Raw genomic sequence first — 25,347 nt, 5'->3', positions numbered from 1 at the left:
CAAGTCCAGCCCTGATAACCCCGGACAACCAGCAAAATACAGGATGTGACCCAATAACCCTAAACTGCAGCTTGGGGAATAATACGGTTTATTGGTGGAAGGTTTAAACTTTCATAAAAGGTTGTCGTACAGTTCCCCTAAAGGTAAAGTAAAACTCACCGGCATCATTTCACAATCACTGGTTATGTAATGCTTCATGTAAAATAAAAGCATGCAATAAAATGACAGACACCAGGTCAATATTTGCTTTTCTTTAATAATCCCAAATTTGCTGGAACAGATGAGTTCAGCTCACAGCAGAGCCTCCCTTGTTTGCTGCACACACAGTTTTCTTTGGGAGCTCAGACATGGAGCAAACGCAGACCCTGAACGGTTTGGATTTAGTCGGGCAGTCCTGAAGGGGGAACTCGTTGCCGTCTCGTGGTTTTCCTGCCGGTTTATTCCACTGCGAAATTGCAGCTTCACAGTCCCACTGAAAACAGAGAATTATAGCTGAAGGGCTGCGTTATGTAATGTTCTTTCAACTTAATATGCAGTGACTACAGCTCTGGTTGGAATCGTTGGCAACGTTGAAAAGTGAAGGCAGAGTTTAGAATATCTTCTGAAACAAATGAGGGAGAAAGAAATGTGTGTGTTTGGATTTGAGAACATTTGGGAAAACGATACTTGTTAGTAATGCATAAACTACAGGGAAAAGTGACATGATTTATTACTGAAGTTTGCAAATACAGATCATAACCATTGTAGTCATCAGCTAGCTATTTTTAAACCTCTGGTCTCATTACATTGTGACTTGGCTCAATTATTTAGCTGATTTTCTGATTGCAACAAATCTTTTAAAGGTTTGGTTCACTCATTTAATCCATACATTAGTCTCTCGTCTCGTCTCGTCTTCCTCCGCTTATCCGGGTCCGGGTCGCGGGGGCAGCATCCCAACTAGGGAGCTCCAGGCCGTCCTCTCCCCGGCCTTGTCCACCAGCTCCTCCGGCAGGACCCCAAGGCGTTCCTGGACCAGATTGGAGATGTAACCTCTCCAACGTGTCCTGGGTCGACCCGGGGGCCTTCTGCCGGCAGGACATGCCCGAAACACCTCCCCGGGGAGGCGTCCAGGAGGCATCCTGACCAGATGCCCAAACCACCTCAACTGGCTCCTTTCGATCCGGAGGAGCAGCGGTTCTACTCCGAGTCCCTCCCGAATGTCCGAGCTCCTCACCCTATCTCTAAGGCTGAGCCCGGCCACCCTACGGAGGAAACTCATTTCGGCCGCTTGTATCCGCGATCTCGTTCTTTCGGTCATTACCCAAAGCTCATGACCATAGGTGAGGATTGGGACGTAGATCGACCGGTAAATCGCGAGCCTGGCTTTCTGGCTCAGCTCCCTCTTCCCCACGACAGATCGGCTCAGCGTCCGCATCACTGCAGACGCCGAACCAATCCGCCTGTCGATCTCCCGATCCCTCCTACCCTCACTCGTGAACAAGACCCCGAGATACTTAAACTCCTCCACTTGAGGTAGGACCTCTCCCCCGACCCGGAGGTGGCAAGCCACCCTTTTCCGGTCGAGAACCATGGTCTCAGATTTGGAGGTGCTGATCCTCATCCCAGCCGCTTCACATTCGGCCGCGAACCTACCCAGCAAGAGCTGAAGGTCAGAGCTGGATGAAGCTAGGAGGACCACATCATCCGCAAAAAGCAGAGACGAGATTCTCCTGCCACCCAACTCGACACACTCCACACCACGGCTGCGTCTAGAAATTCTGTCCATAAAAGTGATGAACAGAACCGGTGACAAAGGGCAGCCCTGGCGGAGTCCAACCCTCACTGGGAAAAGGTCCGACTTACTACCGGCTATGCGGACCAAACTCACGCTCCTCTGGTAAAGGGACTGAATGGCCCTTAACAGAAAGCCACCCACCCCATACTCCTGGAGCGTCCCCCACAGGGTGCCCCTGGGGACACGGTCATAAGCCTTCTCCAAATCCACAAAGCACATGTGGATTGGTTGGGCAAACTCCCATGCCCCCTCCATCACCCTTGCAAGGGTATAGAGCTGGTCCACAGTTCCACGGCCAGGACGAAAACCACATTGCTCCTCCTCTATCTGAGATTCAACTATCGATCAGACCCTCCTCTCCAGTACCTTGGAGTAGACCTTTCCAGGGAGGCTGAGGAGTGTGATCCCCCTATAGTTGGAACACACCCTCAGGTCACCCTTCTTAAAGATGGGGACCACCACCCCGGTCTGCCACTCCCTAGGAACTGCCCCCGATGACCACGCAATGTTGTAGAGACGTGTCAACCATGACAGCCCTACAACATCCATAGCCTTGAGATGCCCAGGACGAACCTCATCCGCCCCAGGGGCTCCGCCGCTGTGTAGTTGTTTGACTACCTCAGCAACTTCTGCCCCCGAGATCGGACAGTCCATCCCCAGGCCTCCCAGCTCTGGTTCCTCCTCGGAATGCGCATTGGTGGGATTGAGGAGCTCCTCAAAGTATTCCTTCCACCGTCCGACTATAGCCTCAGTTGACGTCAGCAGCTCCCCATCCCCACTGTAAACAGTGTGAGCGAGTTGCTGCCTTCCTCTCCTGAGGCGCCGGACAGTTTGCCAGAACCTCTTTGGAGCCGATCGATAGTCTTTCTCCATGGCCTCACCAAACTCCTCCCACGCCCGAGATTTTGCCTCGGCAACTGCCACTGCTGCACCCCGCTTGGCTATCCGGTACCTGTCGGCTGCCTCCGGAGACCCACAGACCAGCCACGCCCTGTAGGCCTCCTTCTTCAGCCTGACGGCTCCCCGAACCTCTGGTGTCCACCAGCGGGTACGGGGGTTGCCACCACGACTGGCACCGGCCACCTTACGACCACAGCTAGCAACAGCCGCCTCGACAATCGCAGAGTGGAACAAGGCCCACTCGGACTCAATGTCTCCCACTGCTCTCGGGACGTGGTCAAAGCTCTGCCGGAGGTGGGAGTTGAAGACCGTCTTGACAGGTTCTTCTGCCAGGCGTTCCCAGCAGACCCTCACTATGCGTTTGGGTCTGCCAGGTCTACGCGGCATGTTCCCTTGCCATCTGATCCAACTCACCACCAGGTGGTGATCAGTTGACAGCTCCGCCCCTCTCTTCACTCGGGTGTCCAAAACATACGGCCGCAGGTCAGATGATACGACTACAAAATCTATCATCGACCTGTGACCTAGGCTGCCCTGGTACCAAGTGTACCGGTGGGCATCCTTATGTTCGAACATGGTGTTCGTTATGGCCAAACTGCGGCTTGCACAGAAGTCCAATAACAAAACACCGCTCGAGTTCTGATCAGGTGGGCCGTTCCTCCCAATCACACCCCTCCAGGTCAAGCTGTCATTGCCCACGTGAGCATTGAAGTCCCCCAGCAGGACAATGGAGTCCCCTGATGGAGCACTATCTAGCACTCGTCCCAGGGACTCCAAAAAGGGTGGGTACTCTGAACTGATATTTGGCCCATAAGCACAAACAACAGTCAGGACCCGTTCCCCGACCCGAAGGCGCAAGGAAGCTACCCTCTTGTCCCCCGGGGTAAACCCCAACACACAGGCAGAGAGTCTCGGGGCTAACAAAAAGCCAACCCCAGCCCTCCGCCTCTCACCCGGAGCAACTCCAGCAAAGTAGAGTGTCCAACCCCTCTCCAGGTCTCGGGTTCCAGAGCCAATGCAATGTGTCGAGGTGAGTCCGACTATATCTAGCCGGTACCGCTCAACCTCTGCCACAAGCTCCGGCTCCTTCCCCGCCAGCGAGGTGACGTTCCATGTCCCAAAAACTAGTTTTCTTGTCCGGGGATTGGACCGCCAAGGCTCCCGCCTTGGTCTGCCACCCGATTCACATTGCACCGGACCCTTCATGTTCCTCCTGCGGGTGGTGGGTCCACAGTTGGACGAGCCCATGTATCCGGTTCGGGCTGGGCCCGGCCGGGCCCCATGGGCGAAAGCCCGGCCACCAGGCGCTCGCTCACGGGCCCCAACCCCAGGCCTGGCTCCAGGGTGGGACCCCGGTAACCCTCCGGGCCGGGTACTCCGACTCTTCGTTTTAACCGCCATGAAAGATCCTTCGAACCGTTCTTTGTCTCACCCTTCACCTAAGACCAATTTGTCATGGGTGACCCTACCAGGGGCATTAAGTGCCCCAGACAACATAGCTCCTAGGATCATTAGGGCACTCAAACTCCTCCACCACAATAAGGTGACGGTTCAAGGAGGAGTCCATACATTAGTCTCTGGTAAAAATGAATGCCTTGTAAGTCGTACTCTGGGGGGAAAAAAAGCTCTGGTGCCCCTCTTTCAGGAGCTAGAAGTGTGTCATCAGAGCCGAGCTTCAGAGGTTTTAAGAGTCTTATTTCCGGAATTTGATATCTCGTCTCGGATTGGTTAACAACAGCTTGACTCTACAACTGACTCGGTTTATGTTGCAAATGTTGTTTTATCTCCACAAACAACAAGCCTGGAGGACTTCTGTTGTGCGGTGGAGTTACTAATGCTAACTGTTAACTTCTACTAGCCAAGAAGTTCGCCGTTTGTTGGACGCCAAACCAAAAACAGCGTTCTCGTCTTGAGTCAAGATGGCTGAGTCCGTGAATGTTAAAATGGCAGTGTGATGTAGATATGCCAGTCTTGTTGACCCCAAGCTTTTCACCGCCTATTTTCTATCAGAAGCTAATGCTGGAGATCGGTGTAGGAGACTATTTTCATGTTCAGCCTGCGTGAAAAACTTGTTTAAATCTTATTCCCGATCGTAGTCAATGTTTTTTCTGTGTTCCACACCTTTAAAACTAACTTTTGGAATCAACCTGATTAAAAGTCATTGCCACAGCCAACATTCACAAAACTGGATATAACTTAGTCCATTTGACAGATACTGAGCTACAATTAAATGATAGAAGCTGAAATGCATTAACATGTGAGACTGTGCATGGCATTATTTACAAGATTTAATCAAATTAGCTAAACTCCATCATTTCTCAACAGAAGATGATCTTAGGTTAAACCTCTTAAAAACTGCAATGGGTGACATTCATTCCTTCAAGGAATGCCGTTTGTTTCTGTTCCGAAGCAGTGGTGCTTTATAAAAGCGTTGATCTGCCAAGCCCACTGTTTGTTTTGCTGAACTACACGAGTATTGACCAAACATATTTAAAATTGTTAGCTTAGCATTGTTCACACACAGTTACCCAATTCCTGGATGGCAGGCATCACACAAGAGACCATAAACACCTCTCAAAATAGACGTGGTGAGCTGTACTGGCCCCCTATAGTGGACAAGGCTACCATTTTGCACCACTTCCTAGGCAGACAGACCCAACCCAAAGCTGCTCTTTAATCAAAGATTCTTTACAGCAGAACAATTGGGACACATGACCAATCCCTTCACTGTAACCCCCCTCAGCCAAGAACCAGAAATCAGCAGAAATGTTTAAGAAGCACAAAGACAATAGAAATATCAAGCTGCTTGCTGCAGAGCCTGCTTGGTTTATAAGGGCAGCAGATAGACAAATACCTGATGTTTAACTATTGTGTCCTCTTATTTCAGCACTTCATTTCCCAGATTTGATAGCAAAAGAAGCAATGTGCTTGAATAAAAAATTAACAGTTCATTTGGACGGAGTTTAAACATTAAATATAAAGTTAATTCAAATCTGGATTGTATCAACGAGTAACCAGCATCTGTTGATTCTAGCTAACAAGTGTCAGAGAGGGAAGTCTTCAAGTTTACCTTCGAATAAGGTGAGCGCGTAAACAAACACCAGCTTCAATAGCTATTCTTTCAAGCACAATCAATATACGTGCACTCAGAGTGCACTGAGTGTGGAAAACATGGCGTCCTACGTATGTCCAAAAATGTACTAAATATTATAGATTTATAAATAAACAGCAATATGTTGTGTGTTTTAACACCATAGTTTGGTACAACAGAAAAATTGTGGCTTATTAGGGCATACGCATCCTCATAGCTGGAGTTCCTTTTAAAGCTGAGTGTCAAGCAGGGAGGCATTGGGTCCCCTTTTTTAAATCTTTGGTATAACTCGAGCAGTTTTGAACCCCGATCTCCTCGTCCCAAGGTGGACACCCTACCATTAGACCACTGAGCTTGTTTGAAACAGCCATTAATACAGCCAAAAGAAGACATCAACCCAGGTAATCAGTGCAATGTAATCTAAAGCATCCCCTGCCTTTCATGCAACAAATGCTATATCAGTGAAACGGGAGGAAGGTCACAAATTACAAAAACACTGGACAGAATGTGAAAAAGAAACACAGACCAAATTTACCAGACACTAGAAAGACACAGCAGAAAAAGAAACACTTAAATCAGCCATAACCGATCACTGCAGACGGAACAAGCGCATATGCACCGGGACAATATGCGCATCACTTCGGGTAGTCCTAAATGGTGCTGCTCACCTGCTGACAAACCGAAGGACATGTGAGCATATCACTCCTGTTTTGGCCTCTCTTCACTGGCCTCCATTTCAATTTTGGATTGATTTTCAACTACTGACTTTCGTTTTTAAAGAGGGACTGCACACCATCAGAAAATGTAACTCCACCCCTGGTCAACATTTGAAAAATGCCATGAAAGTGGGCGTTACCAGGAGGCACAGAGTGGCATGGCCAAAGGTGGGGAATTTCCATCCTGGGAGGGAGGGGGAGTGGGAGGAGACTATACTGATGACGTGAAATTGTTCCAGCCCCGGTCAATCACAAGTTTAAAATGCAGTAGCTGCGGTTCTGCCACAGGGGGCAGCACTAAGACATTTTTAAGACTTAGTTCGTCCATTGGACTAGCTCTGTTTGTTGGCTACAGAAGAACATTTATAAAAAAGAATCGTGAAGTCACCATCTTCAAGGCACTCAACGAGTATAGACGCTTCTCTCTTTCACTCCCTTATCTTTTTTTCCCCAAGGCTCTTTGTCCTGTCTGCCCACAGAGCGCTTCTCTGCATTTCTTCTGAAAAACCCTATTTTTACTAACCATGGATTTGATAAACTGGTCATTCAATGCGATCGATAAGATTTTTTCAACAATGAGAATGGAGCAGGGGGCTCCCACATGTCCACAGGGGACACACCCGGTGGGGTATATTTTGGATTCTTGGAGGGAGTGGAAGATCATATGCCTCAGCCAGCTGTCCATTGAGGATATTGAAGACGTTTGGATATTCGGCCTGATGATCACTGGATTTCTCCTGATTGGAGTGGGAGGATATCTGGTTTTCTGGAAATTTGGGAAGACGGGAGCAATTGGAGGGCGACCCACACCCACGGAAAGCACCGTCCGTGTGGAGACTTCTCAGACTGGGACGTTACTCGAGGTGAATCACAAGCTGGACAATGTTCTAGCTGCGATACCGGTATTGGTGCGCAAAATGGATGTCATCTCGGAGAGAGTCACCGGACGGTGTGGACATGTTTAAAAACCAAAAATTGGCTTCACTGAAGGACTGGAAATTATCGGTTTAAAGACTGAAGGCAGAGAGGAAAAATTATCTCAGCCTGACCCAAACAAATTCTTGTTATCTGAATCTGACACCCTGGTAGCCTTGAGTGGCAAGCAAAATAAACCCCCACAAAGGAATGTGGACAGATGCTGTGAAAACCCGACACCCCCCCCCCCCCCCCCCCCTGCTTTTTCATGATGTGTTTTTATCTCTGTTAAGCACTTTGGTTAAAAAGTAGTTATTTTAAAGCGCCATACAAATACATTTTGATTGATCGTAGGAAGGAAAAGCAACAGATACAAATGATGGATAAGAGAAGCCATCAAAATTGGGGAACAAGGAACAGCAACCATCAACAGAGACAAGAGGGTCTATGGACTATTAAGACCTTGGAACTTGCTCATCAAAAGCACACCAGCAAGCACATGTGGGAGTGGCCTGAGGACCTGACAGCTCCACACGCCACTCCCACATGACGTGCTCAGGGGATTCTGGACATAGGCCACATCATCACTCCAATAGATGACAGCCCATGAAGGTTTCAAGTGACAAGCCAAAACTGTTAGTAGGTGAAGAATACCATCTCTTTCACCAAAGTCCCTATTAGAACAAATATTTTATTAGACGTTGGGCAGGCTTAGCTCCACTATGGCAGAGCCATTGTTTTGTTTGTTTTTACGATGACAGAGGAGCTACAGAGAAAAGCAGCAAAGATAGCGGTGGCTCAGAAACAACACTTTGGCATCAGCTTCGACAATTTAGAATTGGGCTTTTCTTTGAGACATGAGCAGATAGAGGTACTTCTTCTGCTTCAGTGTATGGCAGACTGCCCTGTTGACTGAGTTCTATTCTCCTGAGACCCAGAGAGAGAAACTTTTACCTAAACTACAATCAATGTCTTTTTATCCATCACTACAAGTGAAGAATCTGGGTGTTATTTTCGACTCTGAGCTGACTTTTATCCACCACATGGAAAACATCACAAAAATAGGTTTTTACCATCTCAAGAATATCGCCAGAGTCCGCCCCATTCTCTCTCTGGCCAATAAGGAGACGCTGATGCATGCTTTTATAACCAGTAGAATTGATTACTGCAATGCCCTGCTTTCTGGTCTTCCCAAAAAGAGCATCTCAGGTTTACAACTTTTACAAAACTCAGCAGCACGTGTCCTGATGAAGACCAGGAAGCGGGAGCACATCACTCCAGTTTTAGAATCACTGCACTGGCTCCCCGTATGTTTCAGGATTGATTTTAAGGTTCTTTTAATGGTTTTTAAGTGTATTAATGGTCTCGGGCCTTCTTATCTTTCAGAACTGCCTTGACTATATAAACCCCTGCAGTCTCTGCGCTCCTCTGGCAGCCGTCTCCTAGTTATCCCTAAAGTTAAGACACACACCCATGGCGAGGCGTCCTTCAAGTATTATGGCCTTCGCCTTTGGAACGGGCTGCCGGAGGACCTCAGGGCCGAAGGGAACGTCCAGGCTTTTAAGAATAGGCTTAAGACCCACCTTTTTAGCTTCGCTTTTAACTGATCACTATTTATCTAGTCTGTTTAACTGTATCGCTTGTCATATTTGTTTATTCATATATATATATATATATATATATATATATATATATATATATATATATATATACCTATTTATCTCTTTGACTTTTTTATGTACCTCTTAGTGTTTTTACATGATTATGTTTTCTTTTACTATCTTTATAATCACTTTTTATCAGTTACTTTCTATCCATATTAGCTTTTGTTATTTTACAGTTATATATTTTAATCCTCCAGTGTTTCCTCTGCGGAGCCCTCTGCCTTGGGGCCAGTGGTGGGCGGCGGTGGCCGAGGCGCTCCTCGGGTAGTGCCCGCGCAGTGGTGGGGGTCTCCACCCTCCGTCCCTGGGCGTCATGGGCCGGTGTCTTGGCTGCTGCCGTGGATCTGTTGCTGTCGAGGCAGATGGCTCCGCTGATGATGTGTCGTCCATTACATGACCCATCTGAACTCAGCCTATTGTTTACTCTGTTGTTCATGTGTGCGTGCGTGTGTGCGCGAGTGTACGTTCACCTTGGAAATTGGTTATGGGAGGGGAAGTGTAATTGTCAATTGTTTTATACTTGGGGAGGGGGGCTGGGATGGGAATATGGGATCTATGGGGCCATTTTAATCTGTGAAGCAGATCTATTCTTTTGTATGAAAAGTGCTATATAAGTAAAGTTGATTTGATTTGATATTACTACGAATACATCATGTTGTTAATTGTTTGATCCTAGCGCCATTCAATTGCGTGCTCAGACTGTTGCAAAGACAGCCGTAGATTCGACCCGTACAACTGATCTGTCTATGGGTCATGGCCAGACTATGGCTTGCTAGGCTACCATTGCCTACAGCTTCTTACAGAGTTTCTCTTTCGTTTGTGTGCAACAAGCCTCAATATATCCAACTCCAGGTATGGTTTTCAAAAAGGAGAACACTATATAAACTCCAGCTGCCAAACACAAGGCTGGTTTTGCTGTGCAGCCTCCAGTAGCTGGTTTTTGGCCCAGCAGAACTCTGCAGTGTGAAAATATAAACCCTGATCTGCTCTTTTTACCCACATTCACATTTCTCTATAGACTTAAGGTCATTGAAACCCAAACATGCTGACTGATGTCTACTTACAACAATGTTTCATGGCTTCGGGCAAACTTACTTCCCCTTAAGTCACACATAAAAGCAAATGAAGCAAGTAAAGTTAAACAAATGTTCTTCATCTAATGAGTTCCTTGGGCAGATGGCATGTAAAAATGGAACTGTATTATAAATAATGATTTTGGTGTTTTGATTCAATCTAAAAGGGTGCTCAAGTACAAATCAGATGGATCCAACAACAATCACAGTTGAGTTCTTAGGATGTATTTCAACAAAGAGATCCAGAACCTTTTTTAAGCCTGGCAAATTGTTTATCTTAGACCAGGGGTGTCAAACTCATTTTAGCTCAGGGGCCACAGTGAGGAAAATCTAGTTCCAAGTGGGCCGGACCGGTAAATTAAAACCTGCTTTTTCTAACAGTCATTGAGGGCGCACCATCTGTAGCGAGGCTTACAGCGTGTGACCATTGCACTCCGACCCTGTCCAGGACTCCCAACGAGTTCGGTGAAAATATCAGCTGCTGTTGTTGTATCCGTCATGGGCACCAGCTCAACAAACTCCTCGGTGACGGTCAACGTGTCAACTCCGCGGATGAAAATCGCCAGTTGAGCTACATCTGTAATGTCTGTGCTTTCATCAATAGCAACTGAAAAAGCAATAAAGGACTTTACTTTTTCCTTCAGTTGGCTGTCCAAATCCGCTTAAATATCGAAAATCCTGTCTGGAATTGTGTTTCTGGTCAGGCTGATATTTGCAAAAGCTTGGCGCTTTTCAGGGCAAACAACCTCCACTGCCTTCATCATGCACATTTTTACAAATTCCCCCTCACTAAATGGTTTGGAAGCCACTGCAATTTCATTAGCAATCAGGTAGCTAGCTTTCACTGCAGCATCACTGATATCTCGGCTGTGAGCATGGATATAATTTTCACTTTAGAAGTGGGGGGGACACTGGGGGGGTATCTGTACAGTATGCTCTAATGAGAAACAGGCTTCAAAACAAACGGTTGTTTTCCGCTTGGTCCTAGAGCTCAACCAGTGTCAATTTAATATAGCGTAATGTTGTTTTTGGATGGTAAAAAGTGCAGGGGTCAAAACTTGACTTTGGAAAACGGGTGGGGGGGTCATGTCGTCCCCCCCCCCCCCCCCCCCCCCAAATTACGTCCATGGCTGTGAGTAAACGCAGACTGCTGTTTCTTCAGTCCGGCCAACGGTTCATTCACCTTCTCTCTTCTCCGCTGTCCTTCATATTTGTCATATTTTTCGGCATGAAGACTCACGTAATGGCGACAAAGACTATATTCTTTCAGCACTGCAACATGCTGTGAACACACCAAACACAGCTTTTCCGTTCACTTCCATGAAAAAATAGGGGGATGTCCATTTTTCTTGGAACAACCTGCACTCTGTGTCCACTTTTCTCCTTTTTGACAGAGACATCTTGGGCTGAAGCACAAAATGTACACGCCGGATTAGATATCTTTGGCAAAACAAAGTAGTGTCAGAACACCTGTTGCACTTGGTTGATGTACTTGCTCTGGCTGAATATAAACGGCTTGCTTGCGTAACACAATGCCTATTGCACCATCTAGTGGACGTGTTGGGAACAGCAGTTCTTTTAAATTGGAAAAATTAGAGTTTATTTTCACTCTACATTGTAAAGTTTGAAAATTAAGTTTATACAACCATCTCGCGGGCCGGACATAACCTGGGTGTGGGCCGAATCCGGTCCGCGGGCCGCATAACTGACACCCCTGTTTTAGACCATCAGTATTTCATTCATTCCTGCATTCCCACCAAGGCCTGCCACAGCATGCAGCTGCCTTGATTGTTTAATGTGAAAATACTCATCTAATCAGAAAGATTCAGAGCTCGTCCTTCCTGAAAGTTCCAGGTAATTTCATAAGCACTGCCTACCTACCAGGGGGCATCTTCTGGAGTAAGGTCATCAGGTAATCTGTATAGTCGAAACATACAAGGGGTAAAGAATGGCACCAGAAACCTAGGTTCCTAAAGTGGAAATGTGCCTTTACTTTGCTTTACAGACTATTTTGACTTCCCTCCTGCGTGGCTTTTTTAACTTCATAAAAAGGCCAATGGTGGAGCCATAGGGTTAGCTGCAGCCTACTGTTACATCTATGTGCTGTCGCCACCTAGTGGCCTTTAATGGAAAAAACTGACAGTTTTGAGAATGCAGCAAATTCCACAAGTTCTAAAACTTGCAAAAGCCAAAACAATGGCAGTTTTCTTTCCAGTAAATTTGCACAAAAAATACAAAAAAAATGGTTAATTCTCAGGAGTGAAATCTACTTTAAGAAAGAAAGAAAACGAGGCGCTTCACAAAATCCAAAAATTTAAGATTGAAACAGAAAAAAATGATTAAGAATATGTTTAAAATGAAAATAAACAAATTTGTAATTAAAAAATGCAAGGAAAGGGAGAAAGAAAATGAATAAGAAAGAGGGAAATCGGTGGACCCCGGGAAAGGTGGAATAAGGGCAGAACAAGGAGAGGGTGGTGATGAAGGTCACACAAAACCAGCCTGAACAGGTGAGTTTTCCGCTGCTTTTTAAAGGAGACCACTGAGTCTACTGATTTCAGGCTCAGGGGGAGAGAGTTCCAGAGTCTGGGGGCCACAGCAGCAAATGATGTGTCACCTTTGGTATTCAGCCTGGTGTGCTGCACAACCAGTAGGCTTTGGTCACTGGACCTCAGGGACCTGCTGGGGGTGTAGGGACTAAGAAGAATGTATGGTGGTGCTTGGCCATGTAAGACCCTAGACCAGAACCAGGATCTTGAAATGAACCCTGAAGTTGACTGGCAGCCAGTGAAGCTGGAGGAGAAGAGGGGTGATGTGGGTGTGTATGGAGGACTTGGTCAGAAGCCAAGCACAGGCATTCTGAACCACCTGTAGACGGTTCAGGGAGGTTCTGCTCAGACACGTGAAATGAAATGGAATGAATACCTTACTTCTCAGCATTAAACAGGACTAAAATAAAACAATATTACACTGGATGTACTTATACCCATTAGATTTGGGCTCTTATTGGCTGATTTTAATATTTATTTTTCCTGGTGTCTAACTGACCTCTAGATCAGAGCTGATGGGCGAGGAGCCGTAGGACGTATCCGAGGAGCAAAGACTGTCCACTTCAATTGCTCTAGCTTTCCTCTGGAGAGGTGTGGCCTCAGATCCTTCTTTAAGGGTCATTTTCTGAGGAAGCAAACAAAATACATTAAGAAAATCATTGAAAAACTATCCAAAAAACCTTGGCTTACTTTTTTTGCAGGTTGATCACGGACATCCATGTAGCGCCCCATCTCCGTCATCTTCTGCAGATGCTTTGATGAAAAGGGTGAACGCTACAAGTATTTAATGTAAGAAATGCTGTAAGTGTGCACTGGCAATATTTGTAACACAAATGACGACAGCTTGTTGGTGATAACCATAAAAAAAGTTATGTTTCAAGTGAAAGTGTAAAAAGAAGCTCATGATATAGTGCTGTACTCTGGAATAAAAGAGAAGAACTAAATAAACCTACCGTTTGCCCTGATGAGGGGAACTTCTGTTTCGTCTGTTGCTTCTTGACAACAGTCTCCTCAGCATCGTCTCCTGAGCTCCCTAAAAGGCTCTCTGTGTCGGGTGAAATTTTGACCTTCGTCTGCCTGGTTCCTCTCCTGCACCAGTGGAGGAATAAAATCTGACAGTGATGAGTTAAAAGTGAACAAATCGTACAAAAAGTTAAATATAAATACACTTCTGTTCATCACAGATCTTTTTTTTTATCTTGAGAGGAGGAAATATGCCAACATAAAGAAAACACATGTATGATGTCTCAAAAGGATACAAGCAAATCCAGGCCAGCACAGCTGGTCGATGACAGGAGCCATGGAAGAACCCTGATGAGAAACTTCAGCCGAGCGTCACAGAGGAGGATGGCTGCAGCGTAGACGGCACCAGACAGAGAGCAGAGCACGCCAGAGAAAATGTAGGTCTGAGTGAAGCTCTGCCCTCTTGCCTAGATGGACATAAACAAGAATGATTTAAAAACAACCGATTATGAAGTATGAGTGGCTCTGATTTGGTTCTGCTGCAGGGGTCTGCAACTTTCACCCCCCCCCCCCCCCCCCCCCCAAAATCTTTTTTACTCCTCTTCTGTAAACATCTACAAAATGTAACTGTTGTCAATTAAAAAATGCTACTGCTTTGTTTATACTTAAAAAAATTGTGTTAACTGCAAGTGGCTGCATGGTGGCGCAGTGGTTAGCACTGTTGCCTCACAGCACGAAGGTTGCAGGTTCGAAACTCGGCTGCGGCCTTTCTGCGTGGAGTTGCGTGTTCTCCCCATGCATGCGTGGGTTTCCTCCGGGTACTCCGGTTTCCCCCACAGATCACAACATGCCCTATAGGTTATAAATTGTAAGTCGCTTTGGATAAAAGCATCTGCTAAATAAATAAACATAAACATAAAAAACAAAAAGAAAACGTCTTAGGTGTGTTCTTGCTGTGTCGTATCTCTAATTCCATGCTGTAGTTCTTTTTTAAAACACAGAGCAGTTTTGTTTACCTGTTTTCCCGCTACGTTTCGTTTGCGGCTGCAAACTTCCTCAGGCTGACGCTGATGGTGGCATCACTTCCTTCTCCGTTTATCAGCCACCATCAGCGTCAGCCTGAGGAAGTTTGCAGCCGCAAACTAAACGTAGCGGGAAAACAGGTAAACAAAACTGCTCTGTGTTTTAAAAGAGAACTACAGCATGGAAAAAGAAAACAGTATGGATATTTTTATCACATGAAATGTTGATACTTGAATAAAATTATATAAAATTATGCAGATCTAGGACTATTAATGGTAGTTTCAGGTTTCATTCTGCTGCAGAAATCCAATGGTTATTCCATGAAAACACTGATATCGGATTAAACTGCATTTTCTACTAAATCCGGATTTAAAAGCTTGACTTAGTCCTCCATCATTTTAGCCAAAGTTATTAGGAGACATCGTGGAAGCTCCAAGGAGCTACTTGTGTTTGCAGACCCTTGGTCTATTGTCACTTACTGCTCTGCAGAGAGCGGGGAACCTGGAGGTACAGTTGATGATGAGGGACAGCATCCCCAAAGTGTAACCAAGGATGTCACTGTAATCCTTTAGAAATACAAAAGCAGGTTGTTACCATGTGAGCTACAATTCCAGAAACAAATATCAGAATACACCTGCATACATAACTGCAGGGTTTTCTAAAGACTTTAGGAAAACATGTTGCTCAAACCCTGACTGAAATTATTCAAAGTGTGCACACTGAAAATACAATGGCAAGCCTAAAAGGGCAATAATAACAATACAATAATCAGATGACATCAAACACAATTGGCACACCAGTGAAGGAGTCCAGCTAGAGATTTGCATGTGACCAACATGCAGAAGCCTCCTACTCTCTGGCCCGTAAGCTGCAGGTTCAGCATCTCTGGACTTGAGAAATCCTCCTGCAACCACCATCAGCACCCCCACAGCCAGAAGATGCTGCCTCCTGCGCTTCTTGATCATCCTGAGCCTCCTCTCTGCAGCAAAACGCCAGAGAACATGACAGAAGTTTAAGTACATTCATTTGTGTTGTTATCTGCAGATAGAGTCCCACTGATAAGTTCGTTTTTGCCTAAAGGCGTGTGAACATTGTTTGCATATTGTGAAATTATCTGGAAAACTGGATGATTTCTAATTTAACTTGCGTGTGTTTGAGTTCCAGCACAAGAACACAGGAAGGCAGCACAAAATGCTGCTCACAGAATCCATCAAAGCTGCAAACGCAGACATGAAAACCTGCAAAGAAAGTGGAAATAAACCCATGCATGCGGCAGATGGAGACTTCTGTTTTAGTGAGAACCCCGTTACCAGTATGTGCAGCTGTGTGGAAAGCGTGGCTCCAACTGAGCTGCACAAGTTACCCAGAAAGCTGTAGATGATCATGGATGCTTCTCCTGAATATTCACCTGGAAATCTGCACCTCTGACAAATAATTCTGGAAGAGTCAGATTAAGTTGAAGATGTTTTACTTTTACATTATTGCCATATATGTTCTGAATCTGGACTCACAGCAGGTGCGACAGCAGCAACAGGAGCGCAGAGAGCAGGGTGAGACCCGCGGGGACGCAGAGTTTGTCCGCGTCCTGCGTGAAACAGGTGGAGACGGAATCAAACCACGAAGCGAGCAGACGTCTGATGAGGCCGTCAGAGGAACCTCTCAGCGGATTGTACACGATCGATACACCCCCATCCATCTCAGCTACGAACTTCCGTCACATTCCAGGGAGTTTGACCTCTTTTTACCACCTGGTTGCTCAGGAACCTGGGTTATTATACTAAGGGGCGTGGCTACCTGCTTGTGCCAATCACCGCAAAGCAGCAGGAAGGTTCATTTTCATTTGGGACCGCTCGGATTGGTTCATACATACCTGCAATTATTAAATTTAGCCTAATTTTTTAAAGCATGAGAAAAACTCGTGGAGAAGCTGCTAGTAAAATGTTACAAAAGTTATTTTTAAACAGAAAGTTAAATTCTCAAATTAATTCGAGCGAACACACACGGGATATAAAAAAATACAATATTCCAGTTTTATTGGAAAAATACGGAATCGTTGGAATATTGTTGAAGTTTGCGTTCTGTGTCAGGTGGCAGACTGATACCCTCATAGCCATTGATTGATAAAGTGATTTTCATCAAAGGTAACATAATTGAAGACTTCATTTTGGTAAATAATTCATCGTATTTACTTTATTAGCTATTTGCATTAACTGGGGATTCTGGAAAACTTAAAAAAATGAGTCATTGTGATATAAAAATGTCAACAAATCTCATTATTTAGATGTGTCACAAATGAAAACATGAAAAATGCAGAGTTGACCGTTTAAAAGCTCTTTAATGTGTTCTCATCCTAAATATAACAATTAAAAGTTCATTTTTCCCCTCTCTGAATAATTAGAGGGATTTGACAAAAGTGAAGCACAATGATGAAAACGTGTATTTTATTATGGAACAGTTTGGTGATGTGTATCATTGCTGCTGATGAGTAAAAGCGACATTTTATGTTCAGTTGTTTACCTCCAAGTGAAAATGGGACTTATTTTGTTTGTAAACCTAAAATCTTCACAAATGTCACGTTTAGATGAAAACTCCATCCACTGAAAGTTAACCCAGTGATCTGGTTGCTATGTGTTTAAACCAATATCACCTTCAAACATGATCAGCACGTACACACATTCATCAATTAGGATGAGGACTTCTCCATATTCATCCACTGGAATCACAAACTGGAGTCTTTAATAAAACCAGAATTAATCAAGATACAAAAATCTTAGATTTCAAATCATCATCAAGCATCCAGGTGCTTATTAATCCTGCGTACTTTTTCCTTTTTGTTCCTGTTGCCGTGTTTTTTCCAGGGTTTTCCGATCACCGTCTCCGGTTCAGTGGCCCCAGGCCCAACAGGTCCACTGCCTGGTTTGTAGCCCATGATGGACTTAACTCCCTTGGTGAGCGCTTGTACATTTTCCTATAAAGTCCAACAAAACTTAAATGAGCTCATTATATAAATAACAACTCTCCACTAACAAGTGCATAATGTTCTTTTTTCCAGACAGCCCATAGCTGCTGCACAGACACAAGAAAAGTTCTACCTGATGGAAAAAGTTCTTGTCAACAACATTTTCAATCCTCTTGAGTTTAGGTTGTTTGTGTGATGCTGCAGACGAGTCCCCCACATCTGAATCTCTTCTCAGGAACTTGCTGTGCTGTGGCTGAAAGTCTTCTGGGTTAACGTGTGGCGGAGGATGGCAGAACAGAAGCTTTCCCTGTGAGGAGGGAACCGTGTCACATGTTAGGTTCATCTTCTATTCACATGTCCCCGTTAAGACAGGACAAGACAGCTTTATTTATGTAGCACATGTCCTACGCAAAAGCAACTCAATGTGCTTTAGAGCTTCACTGAAAATAAAACCAGCCAAGGTCAAGCTGCCCTGTTATTGCTGGTACCTGAGATGAATAAACTCTGGACTGCTAAACCTCCAGGAAAAACGATGAATTTCAAAAAGAAAGAAAAAAAAGCCTAAATAATTACCAATGGATTTATTTCAGTTTTAAATCTAATGATTAATGACTGAATCACCTGTGAGTACATGATGGAAAGAGGGTTTTATTGCTTTAAATGTTCCAGGATAGAACTAGCCACGGTCATCCTGTCCCTTAGTACTGACTAAAAGGTGGAATATGGAACATGAACACTAAAGCGACACCTAGCGTGAGGAGGTTGTAGTTGCAACAATAGAACAAGGTTTCCAGACATCGGGACACCAGGTTCGCTGTCGATACGTGGCATTTTTTATGTGGGTCCATCTGTTGTAGGCTTCAAATGAACTCACTCTGGAGTTAGATGTTTTATGGTCGTTCCTCTTCTGAGAAGGATAACGTCACCTTCTGGGCTCAGAAGCAGCTGCTAGATGTGCAGAGTCTGCCATGTTCCACAGGGCCAGCTGTTTGGCAACCCACAACTGTGCCCTCTATTGGCTGGTAGGTGTAAACATAAAGCCAGTGTCATGCCCGTCAAAATAAATATGATTATTTTTTTAATAAAAATATAGTTTTTAAAGGAAATACCTTCATTCTGCACACCTCTAACTGTATTCTTTTTTAAAAGATAACTTTTTATAAATGGTTCCATATTCAACCTTTATTACTAAGAGATAAACTCTGGACTACTAAACGATTAATTTCAAAAAGAAATAAATAAAATAAATAAATAAAAAAGCCTAAATATTTATCAATGGATTTATTTCCATTTTAAATCTTACATGAATTATGTGTGAATGACCAGGAGTTGTGACCTGTGACGAATTTAAATGGTAGGAGGAGGGATTTTTTGCTTCAAGCATTAAAGTGACAGAAACCACGAAACAAAAAAAGCTGAAGTGTGAAACTTACGTTGACATAATCCTTCAGGATGTACCGGGCTGATCTGGGCTGATCAGGCTGGCCGTGTGACGTCATAAAACCTCTCATGTCTGAAACAGAAACAACACTAACACGTACAATTCTTCTAGTCATGAACAAAAAAAAAAAAAAAAAAAAAAAGGTTAAATGACCAGAAAGAAGAAAAAAGTTAAAGATCCTCATTTTGTTTTTCCTTAAAATGTGCATTTAATCAATATTTTGAGTTTTGGATCTGACTATTTTGAATCGTTTCTGTCTTTCTGAATTATGTTTTCTTGTTTGTTCTTTGATCTTACTTCCTTGTTTTTTACTCTCATCTGTCTTGTTGAGAATATAATTGCTGCTCTGACACCTAAATATCCCAAATGCGGGACACACCAGGAATTTTCTATTCTATTCTTCTAATGCACTAAATCTGTTCCAGAAAAGGCCACCTTATTGCAACTCCATTGAACTTTAAAGCTTATAAGTAGCATTTGATTTCCGGTATATTTGACTTGTAGCCTCACATCCATACGCCATGAGAAACTCCTCAGAGGTGGGGGGCCGGTCGGGGTCGTCGTCTTCTCTGGGTCTGATGATGTTGATGCCGTACGTGCCTTCTAACACATGCCGGGGGATCGTCTGAGTTATGTGGCAAACCCATTAAGGACTCAAATACTGGAATGCACCGTTAATCTGTCAGTTTAATCAGATTCATGTAAACATCCTAGCATAAAACCAACTTTTAAAATGAATTTAGATCAAATAAAAACATCTAAATCAGAAGAGTCAACCTCATTGAAACAAAAAGATATAAGGGACACTGCAGGAACGTGGTCTCTCATTTGGTCAATGGGCAGAATCCCAGAGCAGATCATCTCCGCTTTGGTGGAAACAAACGAGGGCATGACCAGACCGGGGCAGTCACACAGACACAGGCCTGGCTCCACATACAGAGTCTGGGATACAGCAAATCAAAACAAACATGTTTAGCGGTTTGCTGATGGAACCTCTGAGCTGTATCTTCACACACAGTCGAGATCTACCTGAAAGTGCTTCGTGTGTCCAGGTGTGGCCGAAACAGAAACTTTCTTATTCCTTAAGATGGTGTTGATGGTGGAGCTCTTCCCCACATTGGGATAACCAACCTGTTAAATCCAAACAGGAACATTTTTTAATTTCTTTCCTTAAATTAAAGTCCACGTTGTGGATTCCTAAGGCAACTAAAGAACCACAAACCAACAGACTATTGTTTATTTCCATGCATAATGTAACAAATTACCCCCAAATACCCTGATGGAACAGATTATGAGTTTTTCTCACCAGTCCCACTGTGAGCTGTCCCTCTTTAGTCCTGGGCCCCTTGTGCACAGCTTTAAACATGTTCAGTAGCTCATCTTTCTGCAGCAGGCGGCTGGAGTTGCGTATGGACTCACTACATGAGCTGGAAATTTCTTGCTCTTCCTCCTCACCTTCTGAGCAGGTCTGCCATTCCTCTTCATCCACAGTTACCTTTTCCTGCTCATCTTCTTCCACATCACTCTCCTCTTCCACCTCTTCTCTTCCATCCAACATATGACTGGAATTTCCACTGCAGGTTGATTTTTCTGCTTCTGGATCGCTTTCTGCATTTTCTGGATCGTCCACCTCCGTGCCCTGTGAAAGTTTCAAACGACCGACAGCTTCCTAAAACATTCAGCGATCCTATAAAAAGACGGATGAGTTCAGATTCAAGATCATCGTCACCTTTTCTTCTGCATCCAGTCTGTTGCTCTCAGCGAGGGCTGACCAGAAAACTGCCATCAGACCTTCTTTCTCAAAATATCTGGCCCAGACTCGCCTCTGCTGCCTGGTCAACAGGTCCGCCTTGTTCACCAGCAGCATGTTGACTTTATGTGGCGACACCTCTTTCACATACAACTCCTGTTGGTGAATTAAAGAAATGTTACAGCTTGTAAAAATACTCTTTTGATGCAGAATTTCATCTGATTACAGACAGAATCTCGTGGATTCTATCAACATATTTTTGAATCGTTTTATGATTTTACCTAAATTTATATCAAGGTTACAGAGAACGATCTCCAAATGCAGAAAAAGAACATCACAGCAGCACATAGAACAATCTGAATTTAGACAATGCAGCATACTGGAAAGAGAGATTTACATTCATTTGTTCATTTTTCTTTGTTCTTAAAGACTCACCAAGTCAGCACATCTGAAAAGTAAAGGGTTCCTAGCATCGACTATCTGAACGACGACGTCACTAAAGGAAAACACGACAGTTTTGTATTTAGCATCCTGTTAAGACGTTTCTCACTAATGATGATAATCTGACAGCTCCAGACCTACCTTCTCTCGATCACTCTCCACAGCTGCCTCCAGAATTCAAGGTTCCTCTCAAAGGGTGTGAGAATCAACTTCTGCTCTTCTTCAAGTCTTTTAAAAGAACACAAGAATCATCTAATCAGTCTGAAGTGCAGACTCTGAAAACAAATATAAAGTACAATTCACATTTGGTGGGTTATTTAAAATGTTTTCATCCTGAACAATTAAGCTTGCAGAAATGTTAAACTAATATTTTAGTTTAAGTGTAATCAAGAGGGGTTTTATAAGAGTTGATAAAAACAAATGGCTGTTTTAACCGTCATGAAGCCATACTTCATTATTTGGCCATTTTCTTTAAAATAAAGAAGTGTGAGAAATTCCAGAAATTTTAGATTTACGACGAAAGTGCAAGTTTAACTATCATCGTTACATAACAAATGAAAGTGCTGTGGTGATGCTGATACAAGCATTTAATTGAAGCAAATATATGTGGAAGTAATGACAATGAGTTTTAAATTTTAATGTCAGAACAACAACTTGGAACACACTGTGCGAGTTCTCGTCTCCACTGCAGGAAGCTGTCTTTCTCGGCCTGCTGAAGTACATCTGGAGTGGTGCTCTCATCCCACTGGGGGCTACAAACACAAACAAATCACAACTCAGTGAAACACCAACATTTAAATGTTGTAAAACCAACTGGACAGTATCAGCGTACCGTCGAGGAATTCTGAGGAAGTGCTTGTTGTCTTCGTGCAGTTTCTTTAACCTCATTTTCTCCTCAGCTGTTAACAAACCTGCTCTCGCTTCAGCTGGAACAAACTTGATGTTGAGCTTCTCTAAGAAAAGGAACAGCCAAGGAAACGACTAAACAGTCACAATCACATTCACGTCTGGCAAACAAAAACAAGACAAAGGCATAAGAACGCTATATTTTACAATTAGGTACAATATGATGAAGCACATGAATGATGTGCCAGATAATGACAAGCTTTTAAACTTTGAACACAGCTTACTGTAATTTACAGCTGAAACTTGTATTATTTTTGGTGAAAACACACATTTAAACAACCGAAGTGCTTCTCTTGACCTGAGTCGTGTTTGAGTTTATTTACCTGCAACAAACTCTGTTCCTGCCAGTTCAGCAGTGGCCAGAAAGTCATCCATTGAGCTCTGCTCTGTTACGGATTGCAGGTTCAATCGACCCCAGTCGTAGCCATCGTTCAGTTCACTGGTGTGAAGCTTAAAAGTGATACACGTGTGACAATGACACAAAACTACTAATATTTGGTCTGAAATGTAGCCAGAACAAATGATAATCCACTCAATCTGGGGGGGACAAACACCTCTACGCTTTTCCAACACACACACACACACACACACACACACACACACACACACACACACACACACACACACACACACACACACACACACACTACAACACAATAGGTTAATGACTATTGTACACATTATATTAAACCCTATGTGCCAGTAAAGTTGATGTCATACCCAGGAGTCTCCCCTCTTGGTCCCTCGGCTCGTCTGGAGTCTCTCTTTAATCAGAGCTCTACCAAGTCCTCCTCCCGCCTTCTTCTTCCCCATAACTACTTCTGAAGCGATCACACCACAATATACTACAAAAATACCGAAAAGGATGTCTGTCTCTAAAAAGTGCTGTCCATGTGGACTGCGTTGTTTTCCTTACAAACGGAAATGGAACAAACCAATTGAGTCACATTTCCGGAAGAATACTTACTTTATTTACTTGATTAATAAAATATCAACAGCATGGCTGATTCAAAACTGTTTTTCTATTAAAAGCTAAAACAATAAATTTAATCTAAGATGTATTTTATTCTGGACGTTTGTTTAAACGAGTCTAGCTAACGTGGTACATTCGTGTGCGGTCCGCTAACAAATGTGCTTTAAAGAAACAAAGACCGTAAATAGGTGTTCCGGTTTGTTTTTAAGAAGAAGAAGAAGAAAATCATCTCTATAGCGCCTCTCAAGATAAAAATCACGAGGCGCTTCACAAAAAAAAGTTAAAATATAAAAAATCATTTAGAAAATGTTTAAAAATATACTTAAAATGAGCAAAAATAGGCAATTGGGATTTAAAAGAAAAAATGTTAAGAAAGAGAGAGAGAGAGAGAGAGAGAGAGAGAGAGAGAGAGAGAGAGAGAGAGAGAGAGAGAGAGAGAGAGAGAGAGAGAGAGAGAGAGAATAGGAAAGAGGGAAATCAGTGGATCCTGAGGAAGGTGGAATAGGTGGGGAGAGCAGAATGAAGAGAGAGTGGTGAAGAAGGTCATACAAAAGCCAGCTTGAACACGTGAGTCTTCAGCTGCTTTTTGAAGGAGTTCACTGAGTCCACTGATCTCAGGCTCAGGAGTTCCAGAGTCTGGGGGCCACAGCAGCAAATGATCTGTCACCTTTGGTCTTTAACCTGGTGCGCTGCTCAACCAGCAGGCTTTGATCACTGGACCTCAGGGACCCTCTGGGGGTGTAGGGACTAAGAAGATCACCAATGTAAGATGGTGCTTGTCCATGTAAGGCCCTGTAGACCAGAACCAGGATCTTGAAATGAACCCTGAAGTTGACTGGCAGCCAGTGAAGAAGAAGAAGAAGAAGAAGAAGAAGAAGAAGAAGAAGAAGAAGAAGAAGAAGAAGAAGAAGAAGAAGAAGAAGAAGAAAATATCATTTCTATAGCGCCTCTCAAGATAAAAATCACGAGGCGCTTCACAAAAACAAAAATAAAAAAATGTAAACTATAAAAAGCATTCAGAAAATGTTTAAAAATATATTTAAAATGAGCAAAAATAGGCAATTGGGATTTAAAAGAAAAAATGTTAAGAAAGAGAGAGAGTGAGTAGGAAAGAGGGAAATCAGTGGATCCTGAGGAAGGTGGAATAGGTGGGGAGAGCAGAATAAAGAGAGAGTGGTGAAGAAGGTCATACAAAAGCCAGCTTGAACAAGTAAGTCTTCAGCTGCTTTTTGAAGGAGTTCACTGAGTCCACTGATCTCAGGCTCAGGGAGAGAGGTCCAGAATCTGGGGGCCACAGCAGCAAATGATCTGTCACCTTTGGTCTTTAGCCTGGTGCGCTGCACAACCAGTAGGCTTTGATCACTGGACCTCAGGGACCTGCTGGGGGTGTAGGGACTAAGAAGATCACCAATGTAAGATGGTGCTTGTCCATGTAAGGCCCTATAGACCAGAACCAGGATCTTGAAATGAACCCTGAAGTTGACTGGCAGCCAGTGAAGGAGGAGAAGCGGGGTGATGTGGGTGTGTTTGGAGGACTTGGTCAGAAGCCGAGCACAGCCATTCTGAACCACCTGTAGACGGTTCAGGGAGGTTCTGCTCAGACACGTGAAAAGAGAGTTACAGTAGTCTAAGTGTGAGGAGATGAAGGTGTGGAGAACTGTCTCAAGTTCAGAGCGGGACAGAATGGGACTCAGCTTAGCAATGTTCCTGAGATGGAAGAAGGAAGAGCGAACAAGAGAACTGACATGAGAATCCAGGGTGAGAGCTGGGTCAAAGGTCACGCCAATATTCCTGAAACACAAACACAAATCACATTCAAAACTCATGAATTTGGAAGTAGATGAGATTATTCTCAGCAAAATACTTTTTTTTTTCAACACAACTTGTTGTTTGCCTAAGTACGTCTCGCCTGTTGTCGTTCAATGTTTCTTCAACAAATGTGCTTCAAAATAAAACCACTAGATGGCAGCAAAAATGTGTTTTACACGATGGTTTTTACATTAAAATTTAGGCCTGGTGGAGATTTTTTGCAAAGAAAACGAAAAGAGATTAAATAAAGAAAGGGAAACATTTATTCTTTTATCCTTTTTAACATTCAGAGCAAAATATTAATTTATTTGTGTGAGTAAAAATCTTTAAATCAATATTTGGCAACTAAATGTATTTGCTTGTTCAAGCCTATCATGCAGTGGCGCACGATGCGCTTGGA

At 43.9% G+C, this 25,347-nt stretch overlaps 2 protein-coding genes across 2 annotated transcripts; both read right to left on the bottom strand.

The window, feature by feature from the left end:
• Positions 1-236: 236 nt before the first annotated feature.
• Positions 237-16,849, bottom strand: tmem44 (transmembrane protein 44). Its single transcript, XM_054752281.2, has 10 exons — positions 16,180-16,849; positions 15,979-16,105; positions 15,816-15,906; positions 15,466-15,647; positions 15,148-15,234; positions 13,942-14,112; positions 13,636-13,794; positions 13,373-13,456; positions 13,182-13,307; positions 237-472 (listed from the first exon to the last, which is right to left on the bottom strand). Exons 1-10 carry the CDS (start codon positions 16,362-16,364, stop codon positions 287-289), a joined length of 1,398 nt encoding a protein of 465 aa, XP_054608256.1. The 5' UTR covers positions 16,365-16,849; the 3' UTR covers positions 237-286.
• A 134-nt stretch (positions 16,850-16,983) lies between these two features.
• lsg1 (large 60S subunit nuclear export GTPase 1) lies at positions 16,984-23,419 on the bottom strand. Its single transcript, XM_015970672.3, has 14 exons — positions 22,886-23,419; positions 22,489-22,615; positions 22,092-22,212; positions 21,925-22,011; positions 21,401-21,487; positions 21,254-21,314; positions 20,798-20,974; positions 20,375-20,707; positions 20,098-20,199; positions 19,867-20,010; positions 19,579-19,702; positions 19,061-19,140; positions 17,761-17,934; positions 16,984-17,636 (listed from the first exon to the last, which is right to left on the bottom strand). The coding sequence occupies exons 1-14, from the start codon at positions 22,976-22,978 to the stop codon at positions 17,457-17,459; spliced, it is 1,890 nt and encodes a 629-aa protein (XP_015826158.1). The 5' UTR covers positions 22,979-23,419; the 3' UTR covers positions 16,984-17,456.
• Positions 23,420-25,347: the final 1,928 nt, after the last annotated feature.

The sequence above is a fragment of the Nothobranchius furzeri genome, chromosome 8 (assembly GCF_043380555.1).
Source record: "Nothobranchius furzeri strain GRZ-AD chromosome 8, NfurGRZ-RIMD1, whole genome shotgun sequence".
Lineage (NCBI taxonomy): Eukaryota > Metazoa > Chordata > Actinopteri > Cyprinodontiformes > Nothobranchiidae > Nothobranchius > Nothobranchius furzeri.
This window is presented reverse-complemented; position numbering and strand designations above follow the sequence as displayed.

Coding starts and splice junctions, on each gene's coding strand:
- tmem44 (XM_054752281.2), bottom strand. CDS start 16,364: ATGGATGGGGGTGTATCGATCGTGTACAATCCGCTGAGAGGTTCCTCT. Junction 16,106..16,179: donor TTGCTGCTGTCGCACCTGCT/GTGAGTCCAGAT, acceptor TGACTCTTCCAG/AATTATTTGTCAGAGGTGCA. Junction 14,113..15,147: donor TCCCCGCTCTCTGCAGAGCA/GTAAGTGACAAT, acceptor ATGTCCATCTAG/GCAAGAGGGCAGAGCTTCAC.
- lsg1 (XM_015970672.3), bottom strand. CDS start 22,978: ATGGGGAAGAAGAAGGCGGGAGGAGGACTTGGTAGAGCTCTGATTAAA. Junction 20,975..21,253: donor TTTTCAGATGTGCTGACTTG/GTGAGTCTTTAA, acceptor ATTCACCAACAG/GAGTTGTATGTGAAAGAGGT. Junction 17,637..17,760: donor ACAAGAACTTTTTCCATCAG/GTAGAACTTTTC, acceptor TGGACTTTATAG/GAAAATGTACAAGCGCTCAC.